The sequence below is a fragment of the Cyanistes caeruleus genome, chromosome 2, assembly GCF_971803275.1.
Source record: "Cyanistes caeruleus chromosome 2, bCyaCae1.hap1.1, whole genome shotgun sequence".
Classification (NCBI taxonomy): Eukaryota; Metazoa; Chordata; class Aves; order Passeriformes; family Paridae; genus Cyanistes; species Cyanistes caeruleus.
Window position 1 is genome coordinate 99005898 of NC_141702.1, and position 19512 is coordinate 99025409.

Sequence of the window (19512 nt, forward strand, 5' to 3'; positions counted from 1 at the left end):
AGAGGGCTGTGAGGCCAGCGGGAGAGCCCCTTCCCCGGTGCCCTCGCTGCCCGAGATCCGGCTGGGCCCGGGGGATGCTTCCACCGCACACAGCCCGGCGGGGGCAGCGTGCCGGCGGCCCGGGCAGGGCTCGGGGCCGGCGCGGCGGGCAGGCCTCGGCGGGCGGCGGCGGCGGCTCCCGGTGCGCAGCCGCCGGCAGGGCCCGCGCCGCCCGGAGGAGGCGCTTCCCGCGGCGGGCGGGCGGCAGCGGCCCCGGGCGCCCGAGTGCCGGCGTGCGCGGCCCGGAGCGCAGCGCTGCCAGCCCGCCCGGCACCCCTGCCCTGCCCTGCCCGCGGCCGGGATGCGCTCGGAGGCGGCGCAGCAGCTGGGCGGCCTGGAGAGGTTCGCCAGCGCCGGCAAGGGCCGGGGGCTGCGGGCGCGGCGGCGCTTCGCCGTGGGGGAGCTGCTGTTCAGCTGCCCGGCCTATGTCGCCGTGCTGACCGTCAGCGAGCGCGGCGGCCACTGCGACGGCTGCTTCGCCAGGTAGGGCCCGGGCGGCGCCCGGAGGCCGCGGCTTCTGCGGGGCGGCGGCAGAACTTTCCCCCTCCTCGGCTCGTGGTGCTGCGGCAGCGTGGAAGTGTAAACTCAGAGCTGGTGCTCCGTGCTCAGCAGCTCAGGAAAGAGAAAGGAAAAGGAAAACAAACCAAACCAAAAGCCAGCAACAAAAAACGTTCTGCTCTGCCCGTGTTCTGGCGGTCACGTAGACACGTGCGTAACCATCCTCTCGCAGGAAGTTTCATTGATCCGTCTAGTTTTGTGGTAACTTCGTGCTCGCTGGTTTTAATGAAGGTTAGATAAGGGAGAAAGGGTCTGCAATCGCCTAATTCACACTTCACCTTCCACAGAGCGGATAGAAAATCTATGAATTAAATGTATATATCACGGTTATGAAATACACAGAAAAAGATCTGTGTATTACCTCTGTCTGAAACCTTAGTCTGCAAGTTACTTTTACTGGGTCGGAGCGCAGGCAATGCAAGAACTTGTTTGTAGCATGTCTGGGAGCATTGGGACTGGAGTGCTGCCTGCTCCTGCGTGCTTCAGGATTCCTGGTGCTGGAGGGATGCGGGGGGCTCGAGTTTGCCAGGGCCTCTGCAGCTGCCTCCTCACCTGTGTGAAGGGGAGATACTCAAGTGTTTGAGTATCTCAATATGAGTATCTCATATTCTCAATCTGAGCTGCTTCAGGGGAAAAAAAAACCCAAACGTGTTAGGGTTAGCAAATTCAGCATGGATATGACACTCTGGCATGTCACACCACACCATATTTTTAGAAGGTGTAGTACTTTCGTGACTTCTGACGGCTTACTGAAGAATTAAGTGCTTACCTGGTTATAACTCAGAGCAAATGTTAAGAGCTGCCTCAGTAGAGAAAAACAACTGTTGTAACTGTGCTATATTTATCCATTCATCCTTTTTCTTTTCTCGTTACCTTACTTTCTTATGACTTGTTCACTTGATTAGCATTTATGTAACATACGTATCTTATATGCTTCGTAGTGAAGCCGGTGAAGCGAGTCCCATCAATTTGAAGGGTACAGTTGAGGTGATTTTCCTCACCTCCTTTACACCTTTTCCCAGCCTCTCAGGTTTGCGTTGAAGTGTTGTGTTTGGTTTTAGGGTTTTTTTTGTACCTAACTGCAAATTTCCTCTTGCCAAAGAATCTGTCTGGTTTTGTTTATCATATTCAGATTTGTCTGCCAAAGGACCAGGGAATAATTCCATACTTCACTGATTGGAAGTAATACTGTAAGGATAATAGTTATCTCACGGAATAGCTTTTAGTTATCTTCAGGAGCAGCTGCTTGTTATCCATGCAAGCCTCTCCTTTGGAGCTCTGGAGGAGCACAGCGATCAAGGAACATAGTGACTGCAGCAGGAAAGCAGTTAGTGGGGTAATCTGAAACTTATTTCACACCAGGGTGATGAAGTGCCACTAAGAGGAACGATGTCTCGGTGATGTAAGGTGATCCGCCAGTGCTCAGACATGTGTTCTGTGTCTGTGACTGTTGCATTAGCACTGAACTAGCACGTACTAGATTCCGAACTCTGCTGGTTGAGCTTGCAGAGAGCCCTCGGAGAAGGGCTGTGGGCTCAACACCAGCCAGGGAAGGAAAACTTGGCGAAGTTGTCATGAAAACTTTCGTGGTAACACGGGCAAAATGAGGCTGTAATATTGTATTTGCATGAGATAGCGGTTGTTACTTTAAATACGAGGTTGTAGTGTCAGCAAGAGGAGTCATGATGTTAGCTTGGCTTGCTCATGTTGCACCTTGTGTGCTTTGCAAATACAATCAGAGGATGCCAGACTTGTTGGGTTTTATGGGCTCCGAATGGCAGTGACCACCAAAATGTCCTACACTGTCACATCATATGAGGACACTCACCCTTGATCCCTTGATTTACTCCAGTGAGCTTACATCAGTTTAAGACAATTTTTTTTTTTTTTGCTACTTACACCAGGGAGGGTGTGCAGACATTTTAAAAGCATTCAGTACTGCTGAGAGAGATCCCTATTGCTGTCATAATCAAAATGTCACTTGTTGGGTAACACATGTTCTATTTTTGGTGGGATCTGTTGCAACACATGCACTTTAAAGCAGAAAAGGACCTTCCTTGTGGCAGTTCCCTCTGTTGGGGTAATATCCAAATATAAAAAAGGAGAGTGTGAGCCTTAGGTCTGCTCAGAATGCAGAGATATCAGAGCACACAGGGTGGGTCAGTAAGGTGCTCTCAGGTGAAAGGAGGTCATACAGTATATAACACAATATTTTTTCTTGGCTTTTGGAGGCACTTACTCAACCAAGGTGATGCATTCTGTAACCAAAGAAGCAGCAGAATGGTCACAGAAGAACCAAAAGGTCAATATTGGTGAACAAGTACACAGAGCAGTTTTAAAGTTTGCACAACACAATAAGTTTAGCACATTATGCATCATATAGTGACAGAAAATGATGCTATCTGTCAAATAGCATTGACTAATATGTTTCCAAACCCAGTAATTTACAGAGTGCTTTTGAATAATGAGAGTTGCTTGGAAAAGCATGCTTTTGAAAATGTAATACAGTTTTCATTGTGAAGTGCAAAGTACTGTGCAAAAAGTGATCCAGCATACAGTTTTATTTCATTCAGGTTTCTAAATAAAAACAGAATAACTTCTGTTTTCTTTTTAAGGAAAGAAGGATTGTCCAAGTGCGGAAGATGCAAGCAGGCCTTTTACTGCAATGTGGAATGTCAGGTACAGTCATGCAATTTGTCAGGGTGGGGGGAAGGAGGGTGGGGGTTGCAGACCTCCAATTTTTGTTTATGTGGCATTGATATGTTCTAACTGTAGCTATGATTAATAGCAGTCCAGTCAGTTCCAGCATCCCACAGTTGCTGACCATGGAGATGTACTTTGGACAATTACAGGTTTTTGACATGGTCTGCGTGAGTCTTTAAAGATCAGTAGCTTCAGGGCTTGGTACCACTGAGGCTTTGATTACAGCTGCCTGTCAACCCACTAATTATGTCTGCATTACTTCTTCCTTTAAGGACAAACCAGATAATTTAGCAATAGCCTCACTAAACTGGTAAGAGATCCTGTGTCTACTGGAAAAAAGGGAAATCACTAAACAGCCATCCTAGGGGAGAGAAAGAGAGGTTTTTTTAGGATTTTTTTTTCTTTTTATAATATTTGCAAATATTTGGAGTATTGAGACTACCACAGCTGATGGTAGGCATAACCATTCGAATCCTACCAGGCTTTCTCCCTAACTTACTGTGGCAACTTTTATTCTTTTTGTATATTTTGTTTTTTTAAAGGCCCCTGGATGTAGAATATAAGCACATTCTAAAGCAGAGCAATACAAAGATGTCCAAAATATTTTCATGCAGTTTTAACTCTACTTCTAATTTGAATTAGAGTAAGCACCTTAAAAATAAAAAAATAAATAAAAAAGACAGAATTAGAATCTAGCCTTTTTGGGCCCTCAGCTTGATGCAGAATTATCCAGTTTCTGTGTGGAAAAACTCAAGTGGGTTGCTAGTTGAATAACGTGAGCTATGCAAGGTCTGTGGTGCTGGGCACAGAGTGTGGAACAATGCTTATGAAGGATTTGAGTCACCCAAGGTCTGGCATGCAACTGTGTGTTAGCTATAAATAATCCAAACCTTCTCCCACATGTTAACGTGCTGTTGGCTGTGTGGGTGCATGCCAAGTAGTCTCAGTTGTCATTACCTGGACAGAGGTGTTGTGGTTTGTGCTGTTCAGTTCCCAGGCACTTGGACCTGGCTGCTGCTTTGATTTCAAGGATGTATCTTATTCTCCTGTTGCACAAGTTTCAAAAGACCTCTCCTCAGTTTTCCTTCTATTACCTCCCCAACTTCCTGCTTTCCCATAGAATTCAGGAGAGTTGTAGGTGAATCAAATAGCCTTTTGGTATTGAGGCACCAGGAGAACTCAAAAGGCTTAACAGAAGTGAGTTTTTTACAAAATTTGCAGTAGTTCATAAAATTTCCAAAGTGAACGCTTACTGTATGAGCATCCTTAAGGGTCTTGAGAGGAATCTGGATGAGCTTTAAGGACAGTGTAGAGAAAGCCTATGATTCATTCATAAAAATGTTTGTTTCTAAGAAATGTTTCCTCATGTCATTATTTCTTACGAGCTTTTAACTAGATGAGGGAAGGAAATCCTTGAACAAAACAGCTGTTTAGCAGCTTTTTTCTGAGACTGTGAGTTTCTTCTGTTCCTATATAAAATGTACAACAGTTCATGAAACAGCTCTGCAAGATTTTTTGAAGTAGGAAAGCTCAGTAATTTGTGCTGGGAAAAGCAGCAAGTAGATGTCGTGTTGGAAGTAGAACTTACTTCTTATTCATGGTCCTTTGCTTTCATCACCAAGTGGCCCTCCCTCAGTGTCCTGGCTTCCAGCCCTGACAAAGATTATACTTTCATATTAACAAACAAGGAGGGATTTATTTTTATTTTTTTTTCCCTTGGTAAAGTTTTGTGCATGTATTGCATTTTTAGATTGATTTTTTTTTAAAAAAAATTATTTTTTGATGATCAGAATTCTCTCTCTCTAGAGGGACATGTTCCTAGAGTCAAGACTTGAACTGGTCAAACTGAATATTCTTAAGTCTGCTAAAGCTGATGCTCAGCAAAAACTTGTTGGTCTGATAAGTTAGTGAATTAGAATCTTTCCTATCTGTTGGTGTATGGTATGATGCTCTAGATGTAAAGGCCTTTTTTAGATTTTGTTGATGTCTAAACTATAGTTTGACATACACAAGTACTAGCAACTTACTCTTGCTGGTGATACACCTATGGCTTTTAATTCCCTAGTTGTTATAACGCTCTATTCCATCTTTTGGACCCTTCTGAGTCTGTCTGGTGAAGTTTATGAATGTTGCTGAGATTGAATTCTTTGACATTCTTTCAAAATTACCTTCAAGTGCAATATTCTCTAGAAACCAGTCTCCAATAACTGTATGTGCTACACAGCAGTCTGCAATGCATCTTCGTCCCTGCCTTGTTCAAAGGCACTTTTCAGCAGTTCAGCAATTCTTTGTCAAAGCCAAAGAGGATATCTGTGCCTTGATACTGAATTCGTAACACTGGAATGTACGGAATTGTATCCCTTTTGCCTCCATGCATGTGAGACATCATGTGACAGTGGTAAAAGGCCAGGGCTGTACTGGCCCTGTAAATCCATATTTTTTGTGCAGTTCAGCTAAAAATTGTATGTACCCAACAAGGGTGTGGTCTGATTTCATATGTTTGTTAGTACCTTGTTAGTCAATACAATTCAGTTAGACAAATGTTTTCCACGTAACATACTGGGGCATACTGGGATAAAAACCCAAAGCTTTTGAGCTTGCTCTTTTCTTGCTTAAAGATGTCCTATATCACAGTTCATGTGAATTCTTGCTCATTGTGGGGAGAGGTGGATGTATGAGAGGTGGATCTATACACACACACATGCACACACAGGCTTTGGCACAGCTCCTTAGTGTTGCTGTTTTGGTCTCTTATTGTGCTTTTAGCATAGACAACCACATGTTTGGCCTATATTAAGCTGGATGTTTGCGTAGGTGTGGATTCAGGGCACGTGAGAGTGGAAGTTGCCTTCACTGCCTGTCCTTACTGCTTTTAATGTTTTGTGGGTTGAATCTAGTCTGGGTTTCCTGGTCTTCCTTTTCCTGAGTGCTAATCCAGGTCTCCTTTTAAAAGGGGTTGTGATTTCCAGCAGATTCACACCATCCCACTCTCCAGTTTCACCTCCTTGGAGCACAGGCCTGTTATTGTAATAGTGGCTTTCAGCCCCCGACTGCAGCTGTTCAGGTCTTGACTTCTTAAATGATAATAATTTTAGTCAAGCAGGAGGAGACCTGCACTTGTTTTTTCTCCTTAGAAATTAGCTGCCTTAGAACCCTGAAGAGAAATGTTTTAAGAGGGTTATGTGGTTGCAATTTTGGAACTGGTGAACTTGAACCGGCTACTAGAACTCCTTTTGCTGTTAGTACACATGGCTGTCATTTATCCCAGACAAGAGTGGAGATCAGCTAACCAGTGTGCAGAAGGAGATGTTTCTGTGGTGATTTTCAGCATTTGAAATATATCTTGACCAAACCATTTATGGGTTTTCCTTAGCCATGTTAAAGGCTGCTCTAGTTGGTATTGCTGGAATAAGTGAAACAGGTATTTTTAACCTAGTAAAGTAAGCCTCAAAATGTAGTTGCACACATGTAATTAACATTAAGCAGGTGTGTTTTAAATGGGACCTTGTAGAAATTGCCTGCTTCTTTTGTTGAGCTGTAGAAAAAAATACAAATTTTTTTGCTGAAATGATTCTGCACAAAAGGATTTTGACACTGCAAGATTGTGTTGGATGTCTGGCCCCCTATACAAAAACTTCCCCAATGTATTTTTCTTTGGTAAATGTCTCCTGTGAACATGTTAAGCATTAACCCCTGAAAATCAAATACCCTCTATAGCCCTGCTTTTGGTAAACGATCATAGGGAAGAATGGCTGTGAAAATATATAAAACCTCGACCTTCACTGCTTATTGAAAGGCTGTGTCAGAGAACTTTGCCAATTAATATCAGACATCAGAAGTTACCTCACTGAAATCTAGTTAAAGAGTTGAATGCCATTTGGTCACAATTGGGCCTTAAGATTTTGAAGAAGTGAGCTTAACCCCTGCACTGGCTTGCCCATCATTTCTCTGCGCTGTTTATATGTGTTTCTTTTTAATTGAGTGAAATAGAACAGGGTTTTTATGTGGTATTGAAAAAGTCCATGTGAAAAAGGAGGTATGAGGACATTTGTTTGGACTTGAGTCTTATTATTTTTAATATTATATTTTGTCACTTGTTTTTCTCCTACGGTGAGGTATAAGACAGTGTTCTGGGGATCAGTCCTGTAGTCCTGGATGGCAGAATCTTTTTGAAGAACTTGGTGAAGAGGAGTGTTCCCATGCTTTGATGTAAGAGGCATAAGCTTTAAAGAACTTCCAAAAATGTTGTCACTCCTAAATGAAGGGAAAAATATTGTGGATGTAATGAAAATAGGAAGAAAATATCATTAATGTAGCATTAGGTATTCAGCTAGAACAATGCAACTTGTTATAATTCAAACTACTTGGAGGAAAACGTGGAAAAGAATGCAAAATACAGTCCTGCTGTGATCGCAGGGAAAGCTGCTGTCATGGTGTTTCTATCCCAGGTATTACTCAGTCATCAGAACTCTTTTTTTTTTGTGGTGTTTCAGGCTTTTATCTCATTTTGCACAATTCAGCCGTATCTTGTCCCTTTAACCTCCCTACCAGTTCATATAACTCAGTATGATTCTGCCTGGGGAAAGATTTTAATTAACGATCTGTAAAGAATAAAGGGACAAATGGATTTTTTTAAAAACACTGCTTTGAGACAGGCACATGATTTTGCATTTTGATTTTTTGTTTTATCATGTAATTCCTCCTGTTTATTTAATGGGTGTGTATGGATGAGAGTCTTGCAAAGCTTCAGGTTCAGTGCCTTCACTTTTTGAACAATCATGCTAAAGTTAGTGGGTGTCCTGGGTAAGCAAGAAAAGGTGAGAGATGAGATTTCCCTCTGTCTCTTTTTAGCCTTTAGCCTGTAGGTTCCTAAGCAAAGGCTGTCAGGAATTTTCCAGAAAAGGTTTTGGGGCACACGTAGGAAATTAGTCTCTCTGGGGATGCATTTTGTAGTGTGACAGCTGTAGGAGAGTTGAGAGTGTAATTCCACATGACATGATTACAGTGTAATATACTATTTTGGTTCTGGTCTGTATTGCCACATCCTCTTAGAATATTTACACTGGAGCTTATTTCAAGCAGCCTGTATGTAGGTTTTTTTGGAAGTACCGTACTGAGATACCAAGGACAGCAAAGTTGACATTGTGAGGGGTTGAATACCCTTGCAGTGTTGCACTGCTTCAAATCCTACCAAAGGCTGGGGCAAGTGTTCTTTTCCTAATAAAATAACCTCCTAAAGCTGTCTGTGCCCAGGACAGTTAAAATAACTGTTTTCAATGGAAGAATTTTTGGTGTAGTAACTCTGAAATCAGTAATCTCAGCTTTTGTTTTGATCTGCAAACCCTGTAACTAAGCTGACCAGCCGAGGCAGGAGGCACTGAGGGTCCTGATTCCCCGGACTGTTCACTGCTTTGGGTTGTTGCATTTAGCCTACAGCTGTAGTTCCCACAAGGAATCCATCTCCCAGTAGACCTGTAGCATATCTACCCGTCCTGCTTCAGATGGCCTCCAGTGTGTCTCCCTAGTGTTTCAAATGGCTCTTGCCTTCAGTGGTTAGGCAGCTGAGGGAAATTGTTCCTTCTGTGCCACTCAGTCACTATGATGGGCCATATTGTTGGGGTTTTTTAATTATTTTTGAAAATTGGGGGTCAGTGGGCCAACACGGGGTCTGCTGTACTGAGTGAATCACAGTAATAGGATTTAAGAACATTCTGGAAGGTGCTAAAAGGTTTTCAAGTGTTCACTTCAAAATTTGTGGGATTTGTTTTGATTTTTTTTTTCTGCTAGTGTTTTCTACCAGTTTGAGTCTGGTATGAAAACAAAATTTGATGCTTCCTGTGCAGACTGAACACTACAGATCTGTTCTAACACAGTGCTATAAATGTGTGTTTGGGATGAGATTTAGCAATAAATAACTGTGCATTGCTTGAATATTTCCACATTTAAATGAATTAATAAAATGAAATTTGATGCAGTTTGAGGACAGCCTGTGCTAGTGCAGATTGTTAGTATGTGATTCTATGCTATTCTTTGGAAGATTTTTGGCCTTGGGTGCCATCACTCCTGTATGTCTGTTGAGCTAGGAATATGCTATACATTACCCAAACTATTCTGTATTTAACTAAAATATTCTGTAGATTGAAGTAAAATGTTTGTCTGTATTAGTGTGTTTTCATTGTCTAGCTGTACTTTTATTCTTCAACATTTAAGGAAAAAAAAAAAGATCATTCCATCAGAATGTTTGACCTTATAGTCAAAGGATTCTTAGTGATTGTGAATCCATTGACTTCAGACACATTACTCCTGATTACACCAGGGTCACCTCATAATGAAGGGCCAAGATATTAAATGGAAATGAACCCAATAAAGTCATCAAGCTCAGACCTACAGCATCCTCATATGCTTGATCTGAACAATAAGAACTGGTGATTTATAAATCATGTTGTCTGTTTGTTTCTTCGTCATTTAATTATTTTTTTTTTCCATTGAGTAAATGAAGATTTCTGACCTCAGCTCAAACCTTGTGAATTTGTTTGAAATAAAGCAGGACAGCTGTACCTCTTAAATAAGACTCAAGCTTTTGTTCAGACTTAGTAAGCGGCACCTTATTTTGTAAGGGAAACACATTTCACTTGACCTCTAGGATCTGGAAGGACTTGCTTCATCCCCGTTTTCATAAGTTTATCTCCATGGCACTTATTTTTATTTTTTTTAAATTATTTTTTCCTATGTTTTCAGAAAGAAGACTGGCCAATGCACAAGCTGGAATGTGCCTCCATGTGCACTTTTGGGCAGAATTGGAATCCCTCAGAGACTGTGAGGCTAACAGCAAGGATCCTTGCCAAACAGGTGAGCTGAAGGCTTGGGAGGTTTTTGCCTGCTCTGGGTGCCAGGGAAGGCAGGAAAATCAAAATTGACCGGCAGTAACTGTCCCTGCAAAGGGCACACACACACACACATAAGTTTCCTGTGTACAGACAGGTGTAACACAGAGCTCAAGCAGCAGAATGAAGTGTCCATCAGACCACAGCAGCAGGGTCAGGCCCAACATAGTCCAGCTGGAGACTTCTGCAGTAAGCTAGCAAAAGGCCAGTGAGGTCTTCAGCTGTAACCTATGGCCAAGGTACTGCTGAGCAGAGCCTGGAAATGTTTACTGATAGTTTCACATTGCTGTTTCAGCCTCTGTTCTGGTAGATTTGAGCTCTTGGTTACATGTGTGGGCAAGCACCAAGGCCACACTGATGAAGAGAAAGAAGAATAAGATTGTATTTGGGCTAAAATTCTAAGGAATGCTTCTAGAGTTATCTGGCTGCTGGCACTGATACCTTTATTAAGCAGTTGCCTGTTGTATTTTTCAGCTACAGTTGCATAGTATTGTGTAACATATAACTTCCAGTACATTTGTGAGTCAAAAACACCCCAGAGGTGTCCATTATGATAATGAGTTAGCTGGTGAAAACCAGAGTTTGAGAGAGAAATCTCAGACCCTTTGTCTTTGGAGAAAAAGAATATTGTGAGTAAGGAAAGAAGATTGCAGTGTCAACCTCCATTTCAGTGTTCCTTAGCCATATGGATTCTAAGGATAACACAAGTGCTTACAGGGAGAGGATGGGATTCATGAGTTTCAAGGTTATTGTGCTGTGTACTTTTGTAGAGCTCTAAACTCTCTGCAAAAACAAATCCTCTTTGAAGCATATTTTTGTGATTGAGGTCTGCTTATGTGACAAGGGCAACCTGGATACTGTATGTAGGGAGGATTTTGGTGGCCTGCTGGGAAGGTAGCTACATCCTCACTGTGTGTGTAGATGTGTGTACGTGAATGTACATGTGTGTGACTTAATTAAAGTGTGGTTTGGTGGTGATCCACGAAGAAAATTGAATTGTTTAATGACAAAAAGTCGTTGGAGTAAATTTTTGCTTTCATCGCTTACGGGGAGGGGGGAGAACCCTATGTGTCATATAAAAGCTAAATATGCAAACCATAGTCCCTGAACCTCAGCTGCTGGGCCACCTGCAAAGCCATATTTAATGGCCAAGATTACAAAGAAGTGGCCTTAGGCCAGCAGTGGAGCATTGCTTTTGAACTCTGTCAACAGTCAGTTTATTCACTTTCCTCAAAGCGAAGCCTGTCTTCTGCCTGCTTGCTATTGTTAGCAGCTTTCTGGGTGTCTAGAACAAAGCAAATGACATATTCAAAGTACTTTTCAGTTTATGTATATAAATTTGATAGGAGTTCATCTTTGGCTGCCTAATTTGGTGTGGAGGGACTATTTCTATACCTTTACTTAGGGCAGTCAATTTAACTCATTGCTGTTCATCAATTCTTATAAATTCCATAGACTGTGGATTTGGGTTTGTCTTACAGGTAGGAGTTCCCAAATTCTGAATGAGAACACAAAATTGCCAAAGTGAAACATTAAAATGTTTTCTTATTTTTTTTTCCCCTTCTTGTTAGAAAACTCACCCAGAAAGAACGCAGTCAGAGAGGCTGTTTGCTGTAAAGGAGTTTGAATCACGTAAGTAAAAAATGCTTGCAGGTAAACAGAGGTTTTGATTATTAATGATTTGTTTTGCCATAGCTCCCTTCTATCAACACCTTTCAGAACATCCTGCTCATGCTGGAAGAAAGAAGTAAACAAAGAGAATTGTGGTTCCTCATTTTTTTGAAAGTGCAGTGTTCTTTCTCTTTTTTTCTTTTCTTGGCTGTTTGTGGGAGCTGTGAAACAAGGATGAAAACCTAGACAGAGTTAATTATGTAGCATACATCCATCTCTTGCTTCTATGGTATTCTAGCTTCTTTTGAGCATTGTAATATTGTAAAATTAAAATAGCTGGTATTTGTTACCAGGAGGCATAAAATCAGAGACAGCACAGTTGCTTGATGGTGACAGTGACTAAGGGGCTAATTGCAGAACCCTCTGGACTGTGCTTCAGTATCTGTCACTGCCAGTCAAATCTGACATGTTATATATGATTCCATGTCCTAAATGCTTTAAAATAATCCAAAGAAGGAGATAAAGCAATGGCTTGCTTTTAACTGTACAGCAGCTGTTTACATCCAATAGGGCCGAGTTAGAAACTGACCATTAGCAGCCATCCTAACACAGTTTTCACCAGTCTGTTGTTTTCTTTCTTGGTGCTGAGCATAATATACACAGAGGCAATGGGTTGTATAGTCACATTACTCACTCTGATGGCTTCCAAAACCTTTTACAAAATGCTGAATAAATGAGGTACCAGAGTAACCAAGCACAGTGGTCTTATTTGGTTCCTGAACAAAAGCTCCTGTCATTGCTTTTGGGACAACTGGGGGAGCAAGGTGGGGAAATGCCAACATTTAACTTTGCCTAGGGCAAGGATAGTTCTAAGGTAAGTTGGCAGGATTGAGGCTGAGGAGAATGGATAAGTGCTGAAGTAATTTCTGTGTATTCTTCTGCATTGCAGCTTATCTTCAAAAATTTATTAATTTGGGAGATAAAAGACTGATTTTTTTTTTTCTGTTGCAGTGTCCCACTTGTGCTCTAGAAGCCTTTGTTTTGTTAGCAAGCACCCCTGTTCCTACTGTCTTTTTGACTCACCTCACTGCTTAGCACCTTTATCATTGTATTACGCTTTGCAACACCACACACAGGACAGGAAAAGGTACCTGGCTGTCAGTTGGAAGCTTGGAATTTCTTATTTGTCTTAATTCTCATCAAATGGTCCTATTTCATTTTCCTCAGTGTGTCTTATGACTCCCCCATCATTAACATCTGCTCTGACAAGTAATTTCCTCCTTCTTCCACTGTTGTGCAGCCTTTTCTTTCCATTATTATTTTGACTTGGGGAGAGCAGGGGAGAGCTAGTAACACTGCCATTGTGTGAGAGTGGGTTAGGAAAAAACTCCCAGCCACTCTGCTCTTGAGGGAAGAGAGAGGGGAGCAGAAGTATATGGTTGATCATCTAGCTTACTCTGCATGGACCAGGTAGGGAAAGGTTTAGTGGCCATGGCATTGGCTAGAACTTGTCATGGGCCTGAGAGTAAATCTCCAAAGAAACACATAATGGAATACAGTTAGCAGGTGTGCCAGGACATTTCCACTGATATTCCTGCTGTCTCCTATTAGTAGATATCTGTAATCTAAACACACCTCTAGCCCATAGAGATATGGGCACTTTCAGGCACTGTTGGCTACCTCCTGAAGCAGGTACCTGCAATAAGTCAGGTGGATTGCATTCCTGGGCACCCTCATGTAATCCTCCTCTTGCTGCAAAAGGAACCCCCGTAACCAGCCCCAGTATTGTTGCTAGATGTGTGGCCACAAATAGTTAGGGCTTCTGTGCTAGGAAAGACCACATCTTTTAAAAGCAGCAGGGATAAGCAGCCTTAGCAGCAGTTTGGGCTGGTTTGTTAGAATAAGGAATAGGTCTGTATGAGAAAGTTTCATTATATAGAGCATGCTTTCAGGTGAGTGATGCTTAGTGTGAGTTCACGCCCCACTAGATGGGACCATATAGCTCGTAAGGGCGTGTCAGACAGCTGAGGACAGCTATCCCCTGTTGATAGACTTACAGAGAGCCAGGGCTGGCTGGGCTGTTTGCTAGAGTTAACAAATGCACTTTAAAGACTACAGCCCTTCTCCCAAGAAAGTAAAGTCTGTGTCCAGTTACCTGCTAACCTAAAGATGTTAGAAAATGCTTTTTAATCTCTTATGTTGGGCATGGGTTGGAGTCAATGGTCTTGAAGGTCTCTTCCAACCTAGTGATTCTGTGGTTCTGTGTCCTTGTAGCACATGTGTGGCTTTAGCAGAGGCAATGCTATGTTTGTGGAAGAGCCGGCACTTCTTGCAGTACTTCCAAGTGGCTTGTCCCTCAGGGGTTTCTGTTAAAGTCTGGGCCTCTTCTAACATAAGTCTACCTGGAGGGGTTTTCCTGTTACTGAAATGGAATGTATTTTTTGTCCACAGACCTTGACAAACTAGACAATGAAAAGAGAGAGCTGATTCAGAACGACATTGCTGCTCTTCATCACTTTTACTCAAAGCACTTGGACTACCCTGACAATGCTGCCCTTGTAGTTCTCTTTGCACAAGTAAGTTGGATAGAACACAGCCTGCTTATGTGGATGGTGCTGTAGGAGTTTGGCCTTTCTGAAAGGGGGAGCATGTTAATGGCAATGGAAAGGGTAGCTCTTTGCTTATCTTAGGGACAGATGACTATACTTGATGGAGATGTGCTTCACTGAGCCATAGTGGCTGGATGTGCCCCACTTCCATCCTGAGGGGAGAGACTCTTGTCTGCAAACTTTCCCACTGAAGAAAAGGGGAAACATCACTTTTAATAAACTCTGTCAAAGTTAAGCTTCTTGTGGGCCAAGCAGTGTGGCTGTTGTTGAAATAACATGGAAGACTGCTGGCCTGAGACCCTGCAGAGACAAATCCTTCATTCAGGCTTCAAACTTGTGGAAATTCTTGCTGGTCAGGTCATCATTGTGTTTGACCTTCACAGGGAGTAAACTTCAGAGACGTAAAAAGAGCAGCAGAAAGCACAGCGTAAAACTTTTATCTGGTGTGTGGCTTTTAAATGTAGTCAGGTGGTTTGGCCATCTGGAGAGATGAAGGAAAGACAGGATGTCTTGTTAGATAACTTCTGATATGTCACTACTTTTTTCTCATCTACTTTTCATATGCATCTGAATTGAATGTATTGTAGTGGATGGAATAATACACCCGTGAAATACTGAAAGATTCATTTTCTTCTTTTTCCTCTTTTGCTTCAATATAAGCTAGTTTTGTACTTAAGTTTCTGAGTAAAATAATATCTTAAGGTGGGGGCAAATGTTGACTTCTGTGGTGAAATGTGAGATGGAAATATCCTGTTTGGTAAAGCTGGGCATCTACCAACAAGGAACACAGTTACTATTTCCTTAATAGCGAGGTACTCTTTATCTTTAAAGGAATGATTCTTTAGGATGTTTAGCATATGCTTATCATCCCTTGTGTTGTTTCTAATTATACATTTCCTTTCAATGACAAGGGTTTTTTCCTCTTTTGAAAACTTTAAAATTTATATTTGTCAGAGGGATACTTTCAAGATGTTAGTACAACCAGTTTCTTGTGGTATTTCTGAATATTTTTCTTAGAATGTAACCAGAATTCCCCAAGGAATTCATTATTTTGGCTATGATGACTTTTGTTCCATGTCCTGTCCAAGAGCAGCTCCACCAGATTGTGGTACTTTAACTAACTTCTGTGAGCTGCTGACTCCCTGACACTGTATTCCATCCAGTCTTCTCTATAGATGTCACCCATAGATGTTACCTTAAAGCTCATCCTGATCAGCAGGTAACTCTATGCCACTGTGGACATTTTTTGAACTAAAATCTCCAGAAGTCATGTGGACGCTTCTCAGAAGTGTTTTACAGGATGGAACCTTCTGAGGTGTTGGTCCCAGGATAAATCTTTCCAGAAGAAAGGGAGATATGCTTGTACTTGAGCTGTACAAACATGTTTCCTAATAATTAGTTAAAATTACCTAAAACCAGTAGTATGGATATGCTGCTGCTCCTTTGTTTTCCCTCAACACTTACTCTAGCCTTGTGTGCTCTATTTTGTTCCTCCATCCCCCATTGGTTCTCCCTGTGGTTCAGGGCAGTCATTTGGGATGTGAATACTTCTGACTCCTCACTCCTTTTAGTGAACTTTGCCTGATGCTCTTCCTTACACAGCTGAAGTCTAAGTGGTCCTTTTGAGTGGAATAGAGCTCTTTCATCCAAAGTCCTTGCCTTTCACTGCTCTCTTCTCCAGCTGTTGGCATCATTCTACTCTCTTTTGTCTCCATCGAATATAGCTCTTGAGGCTGGAGCTTTTCTTCCTCAGTCTCACCTTGTCATACTCTTCAAACAGTTTCTCTCTTGCCTCAAGTTCCAGCATCTCACCCTTTCCTTGAAGACCTTGCATTTAGTGCATCCCTTTGCACATTCTCTTTTCCACCATTGGGAACAACCTTGAACTCCAGTTTTATTGCTGTTGTCTCTTCATTCCCTCCACTTTGCCTGTTTTTAGTCCTGCATTCTTGTGAAACCAGTGATATCTCATCCTATCTAATCCCTCCTCTTGTGTCATTTCTAATATGATACTTCCATGAAGTGTGTTGTCTCTGGCTTAGTGGAGGGGAGTTGGTGATAACTCAATACATATTTTTAAATATTTCCCTGTGATTCAGAACCATCAAGCTGCTCTTTGTCAGCCTTTGTAGTCTTATGGTCTTACTTGCTGTTGAAATTTGCTTTCCCTTTTATTGTTTTTGCATTCAGCAATTACATTTTGGTGTTGGTTCAGGTATGCTCTTACACTGGCCAGTGCAGTAGCATGCCCATCTTGAGAGACTGGGAACCTTTGGGTGCTATATTGCTAAAAATAACAAGATAAAGATGAAGCAAAGATAGCAGAGATAGTGATGAGTGAATCGAGATACTTGCCTTAATTGTCAGCTCACGCTGAACAGTTCATGCCTGAGGAGTGGCTTTGCGTATTTGTGTATTTCTGAAAGCCAGTCTGGGCTGCATTCCAGCTTGTGGGGTATATCACTTTGCTTGGTGAGCAACCTGGTCTACTGGAAGGAGTCTGTGCCTCTGGGGATTGGAGAAAAAACAATCCAAAGATTGGAACTCAATCTTTACAGTCCCTTCCAACCCAAACCATTCAATAGTTCTGTGATTATTGTTGGTAGTATTTGTTGTCAGCTCTTACCCTTTCCAAAACAATATAATACTGCTAAATTTTAAAATCCAAAACTGCACTATACTTGATTGTCTGTTCCTGTGCCCTTTCTAGCTTTAACTGGACTTGGCCACATTGTTTTATTGAGTGGTTGTTTTAGTACATTACTGGTGCTTTTTTCATGTTTGTAGGGAGATAATGGTGAATGTGGAGAAGGTTCTCTTTGTGTTGGTATGTATGTGATTTGAAGTGGAAGTGGAATAAAGTACTTGACTGAGGCACATTTTGGCCACTTAAAGTCATACAAACCACATGAAAAAAGCTGAAACTTCTATAAGATTCCTTTGACTTGGATGAGAACAAAAGTGAGAAGGTTTTAAAACCTGCTTGAATCTATTCTATAAGAGAGTTTTGTGAACAAGTTCTTTTGATCCTATGTCTGTTTAAATTAGGAATACACTTCCTCTCATACTCTGTCCTTTTTCTGTCCCCTCCTAGTCTATGTCTTTATGAGGTTCAAGTCTTTCTCAATGCTTTTGTTGTTTTCACATGTGCTTTAGCTGTAGCTGATATGTGCAGTCTTTGATGACAGGTGCCATTGTGGCAAATCTCTTGACATGTGCTCCATCAAAGCTCTGCACTGCCCCAGCCTGGCTGAGTTTGCTGCCCTTCATTCCCACATTTCTCCTTGCATGTGTAGTTCTGCTTTGGCCCTTCCCTTGTCATGGCCCAATGAAGTCTTTTTGCCCCATGTTGGGGTGAGATGTGTTGTGCTCTTTTTGAGCCCCACTTCTCCTGGTTGGCCCTCCAAGGAGCAATTCACTAGATGTGTCCTGAGGAGGTGCAAGTGTTGGACTGTCATTTTTTTAGTGTCCTGTGCATTCCTTTGGAGAGGGACTTTGTCCTCATTTCACTTGTCGAGATGTCATGGAGCTCCCTGTGAGTCCAGGAGAGGGGGGTGGAAAATTGTAAGCAAATTTCTGCAGTTGTGTTTGATGCATGAGAATGTGACATGTAAGTACATGTGGACTACTCAGCTGACCAGAAGCTGATCCAGCAGCTTTCTCTTTTTTCTTAGGTTAACTGTAATGGCTTCACAATTGAAGATGAAGAACTCTCCCATTTGGGATCAGCCATATTTCCCGAGTAGGTCGATTTTAAAATATAAAATATTTTAAAAGATAAAATTAACTTATTTAAAAACAAATAGAGGAAATAGATATCTACCAAAGGAATTAATTTATCTTGTTTTGAATATCTTTAATTGGCTAATGTGGCAAATTATTTGCAGCAGTTTTCCTTAAAAATCCAGTAATTTTGGTAAAATTGCACATGTAATTTGTTTTGAAACTTAGGTTGTGAACTATTTTCAAGTTGGTAAAAAAACACTTGGGTAGCAGGTTCTGGACAGGGACATCAAGTAATGATCAAAGCCCAATGAAAAGGATTGCAGGTGACTTGATTTATTCACCACTTTCTGTTTTGGCTGGTTATAATCCTTCCCCTGGTGCTCTCTGAACATTATCCCTTCTCTACCTTTGTTCCTTGGCAAATAGTAAATCCCTCTCATGGCTTCTTTGAGCCTCCTTGCTATGACAGTGTAAAAAAAAAAAATATGTACAAGCTTCTTAGCTTTACAAATAAACTACAGATATTAAGTATTATCTGCAGTTGGTGAACGGGGGAATACAGCTTTCTGTAGGGCCAAGAATCATTTCTTGCATTTTTAAATCTGTCCTTCCCACTTAATATTGTGGCAGAGGAGGGTATTTTTTGTCCCTGATCTCTGCACAGTCTGTATGAAGGTATTAGCACTGAGGCTTAGTTTGACTTCCTGGTGAGGCTTGGATTACTCATAGTTTATGTGTGTCAAAGTAACCTGAAACTTACAGATGCCCACTTAAAGCTGGATGTAATTTTGCCAAGTGCTGCAGACAAGCAGCAGTAGCTAGTCATTGCTTCACAGATTATTCTTCTTCTTCAGGCAGGTCTGTCTGTAGTTCATATCCCTGATCCAGAGACTGGAAATTAGTGCCTTAAAATACCCAGGATCAGAGTCATTGTGGGAAGAGGAGAGTATTAAACCAGGATGTTCTGGAAAAATGTCCAACACCATGCTTTATAAATGCTCAGGATACACAAGTCAGATCTTTCCTATTTAAGAGTTATGCATGTGAGCTAAAAATACTGAAGAGACAGTTGTTATTTTGCTAGATTGGAAGAGAAAGAATTGAAATTACAAATTTTATCTCAGATGAGCAATGAACTGCACATTCTCCGTGCTTGCTAATAAGGGGGTTTACTTTTCTCTATCCATCCAGGTTTTTGTCCAGGTCATGTGCTTGTATAAAAGACAGAGATCTCCCTCCCACTTCAAACATGGAGGCTGTTTACATTTGAATAGAAGCCAGCTAAAATTTTAACACCCATCTTAACTTGGAATGCAGCAAAGACTTTCGTTTTTCTGTATTTACTTGTTTCCTTTTAGGTTAAACATGTTTTTCTTTCTTCT

At 41.7% G+C, this 19512-nt stretch overlaps 1 protein-coding gene across 1 annotated transcript in view; it reads left to right on the forward strand.

Moving 5' to 3' along the window:
* Nucleotides 1-215: 215 nt before the first annotated feature.
* The window catches only part of SMYD2 (SET and MYND domain containing 2), a 28378-nt gene continuing 9081 nt past the window's right edge, over nt 216-19512 (forward strand). Inside the window, exons 1-6 of the mRNA XM_023922830.2 lie at nt 216-522; nt 3213-3276; nt 10039-10149; nt 11756-11816; nt 14247-14371; nt 18079-18146. Of these exons, the coding sequence (XP_023778598.1) occupies nt 341-522; nt 3213-3276; nt 10039-10149; nt 11756-11816; nt 14247-14371; nt 18079-18146 (611 nt within the window). The 5' untranslated portion in view covers nt 216-340. The remainder of the gene's footprint in view (nt 523-3212; nt 3277-10038; nt 10150-11755; nt 11817-14246; nt 14372-18078; nt 18147-19512) is intronic.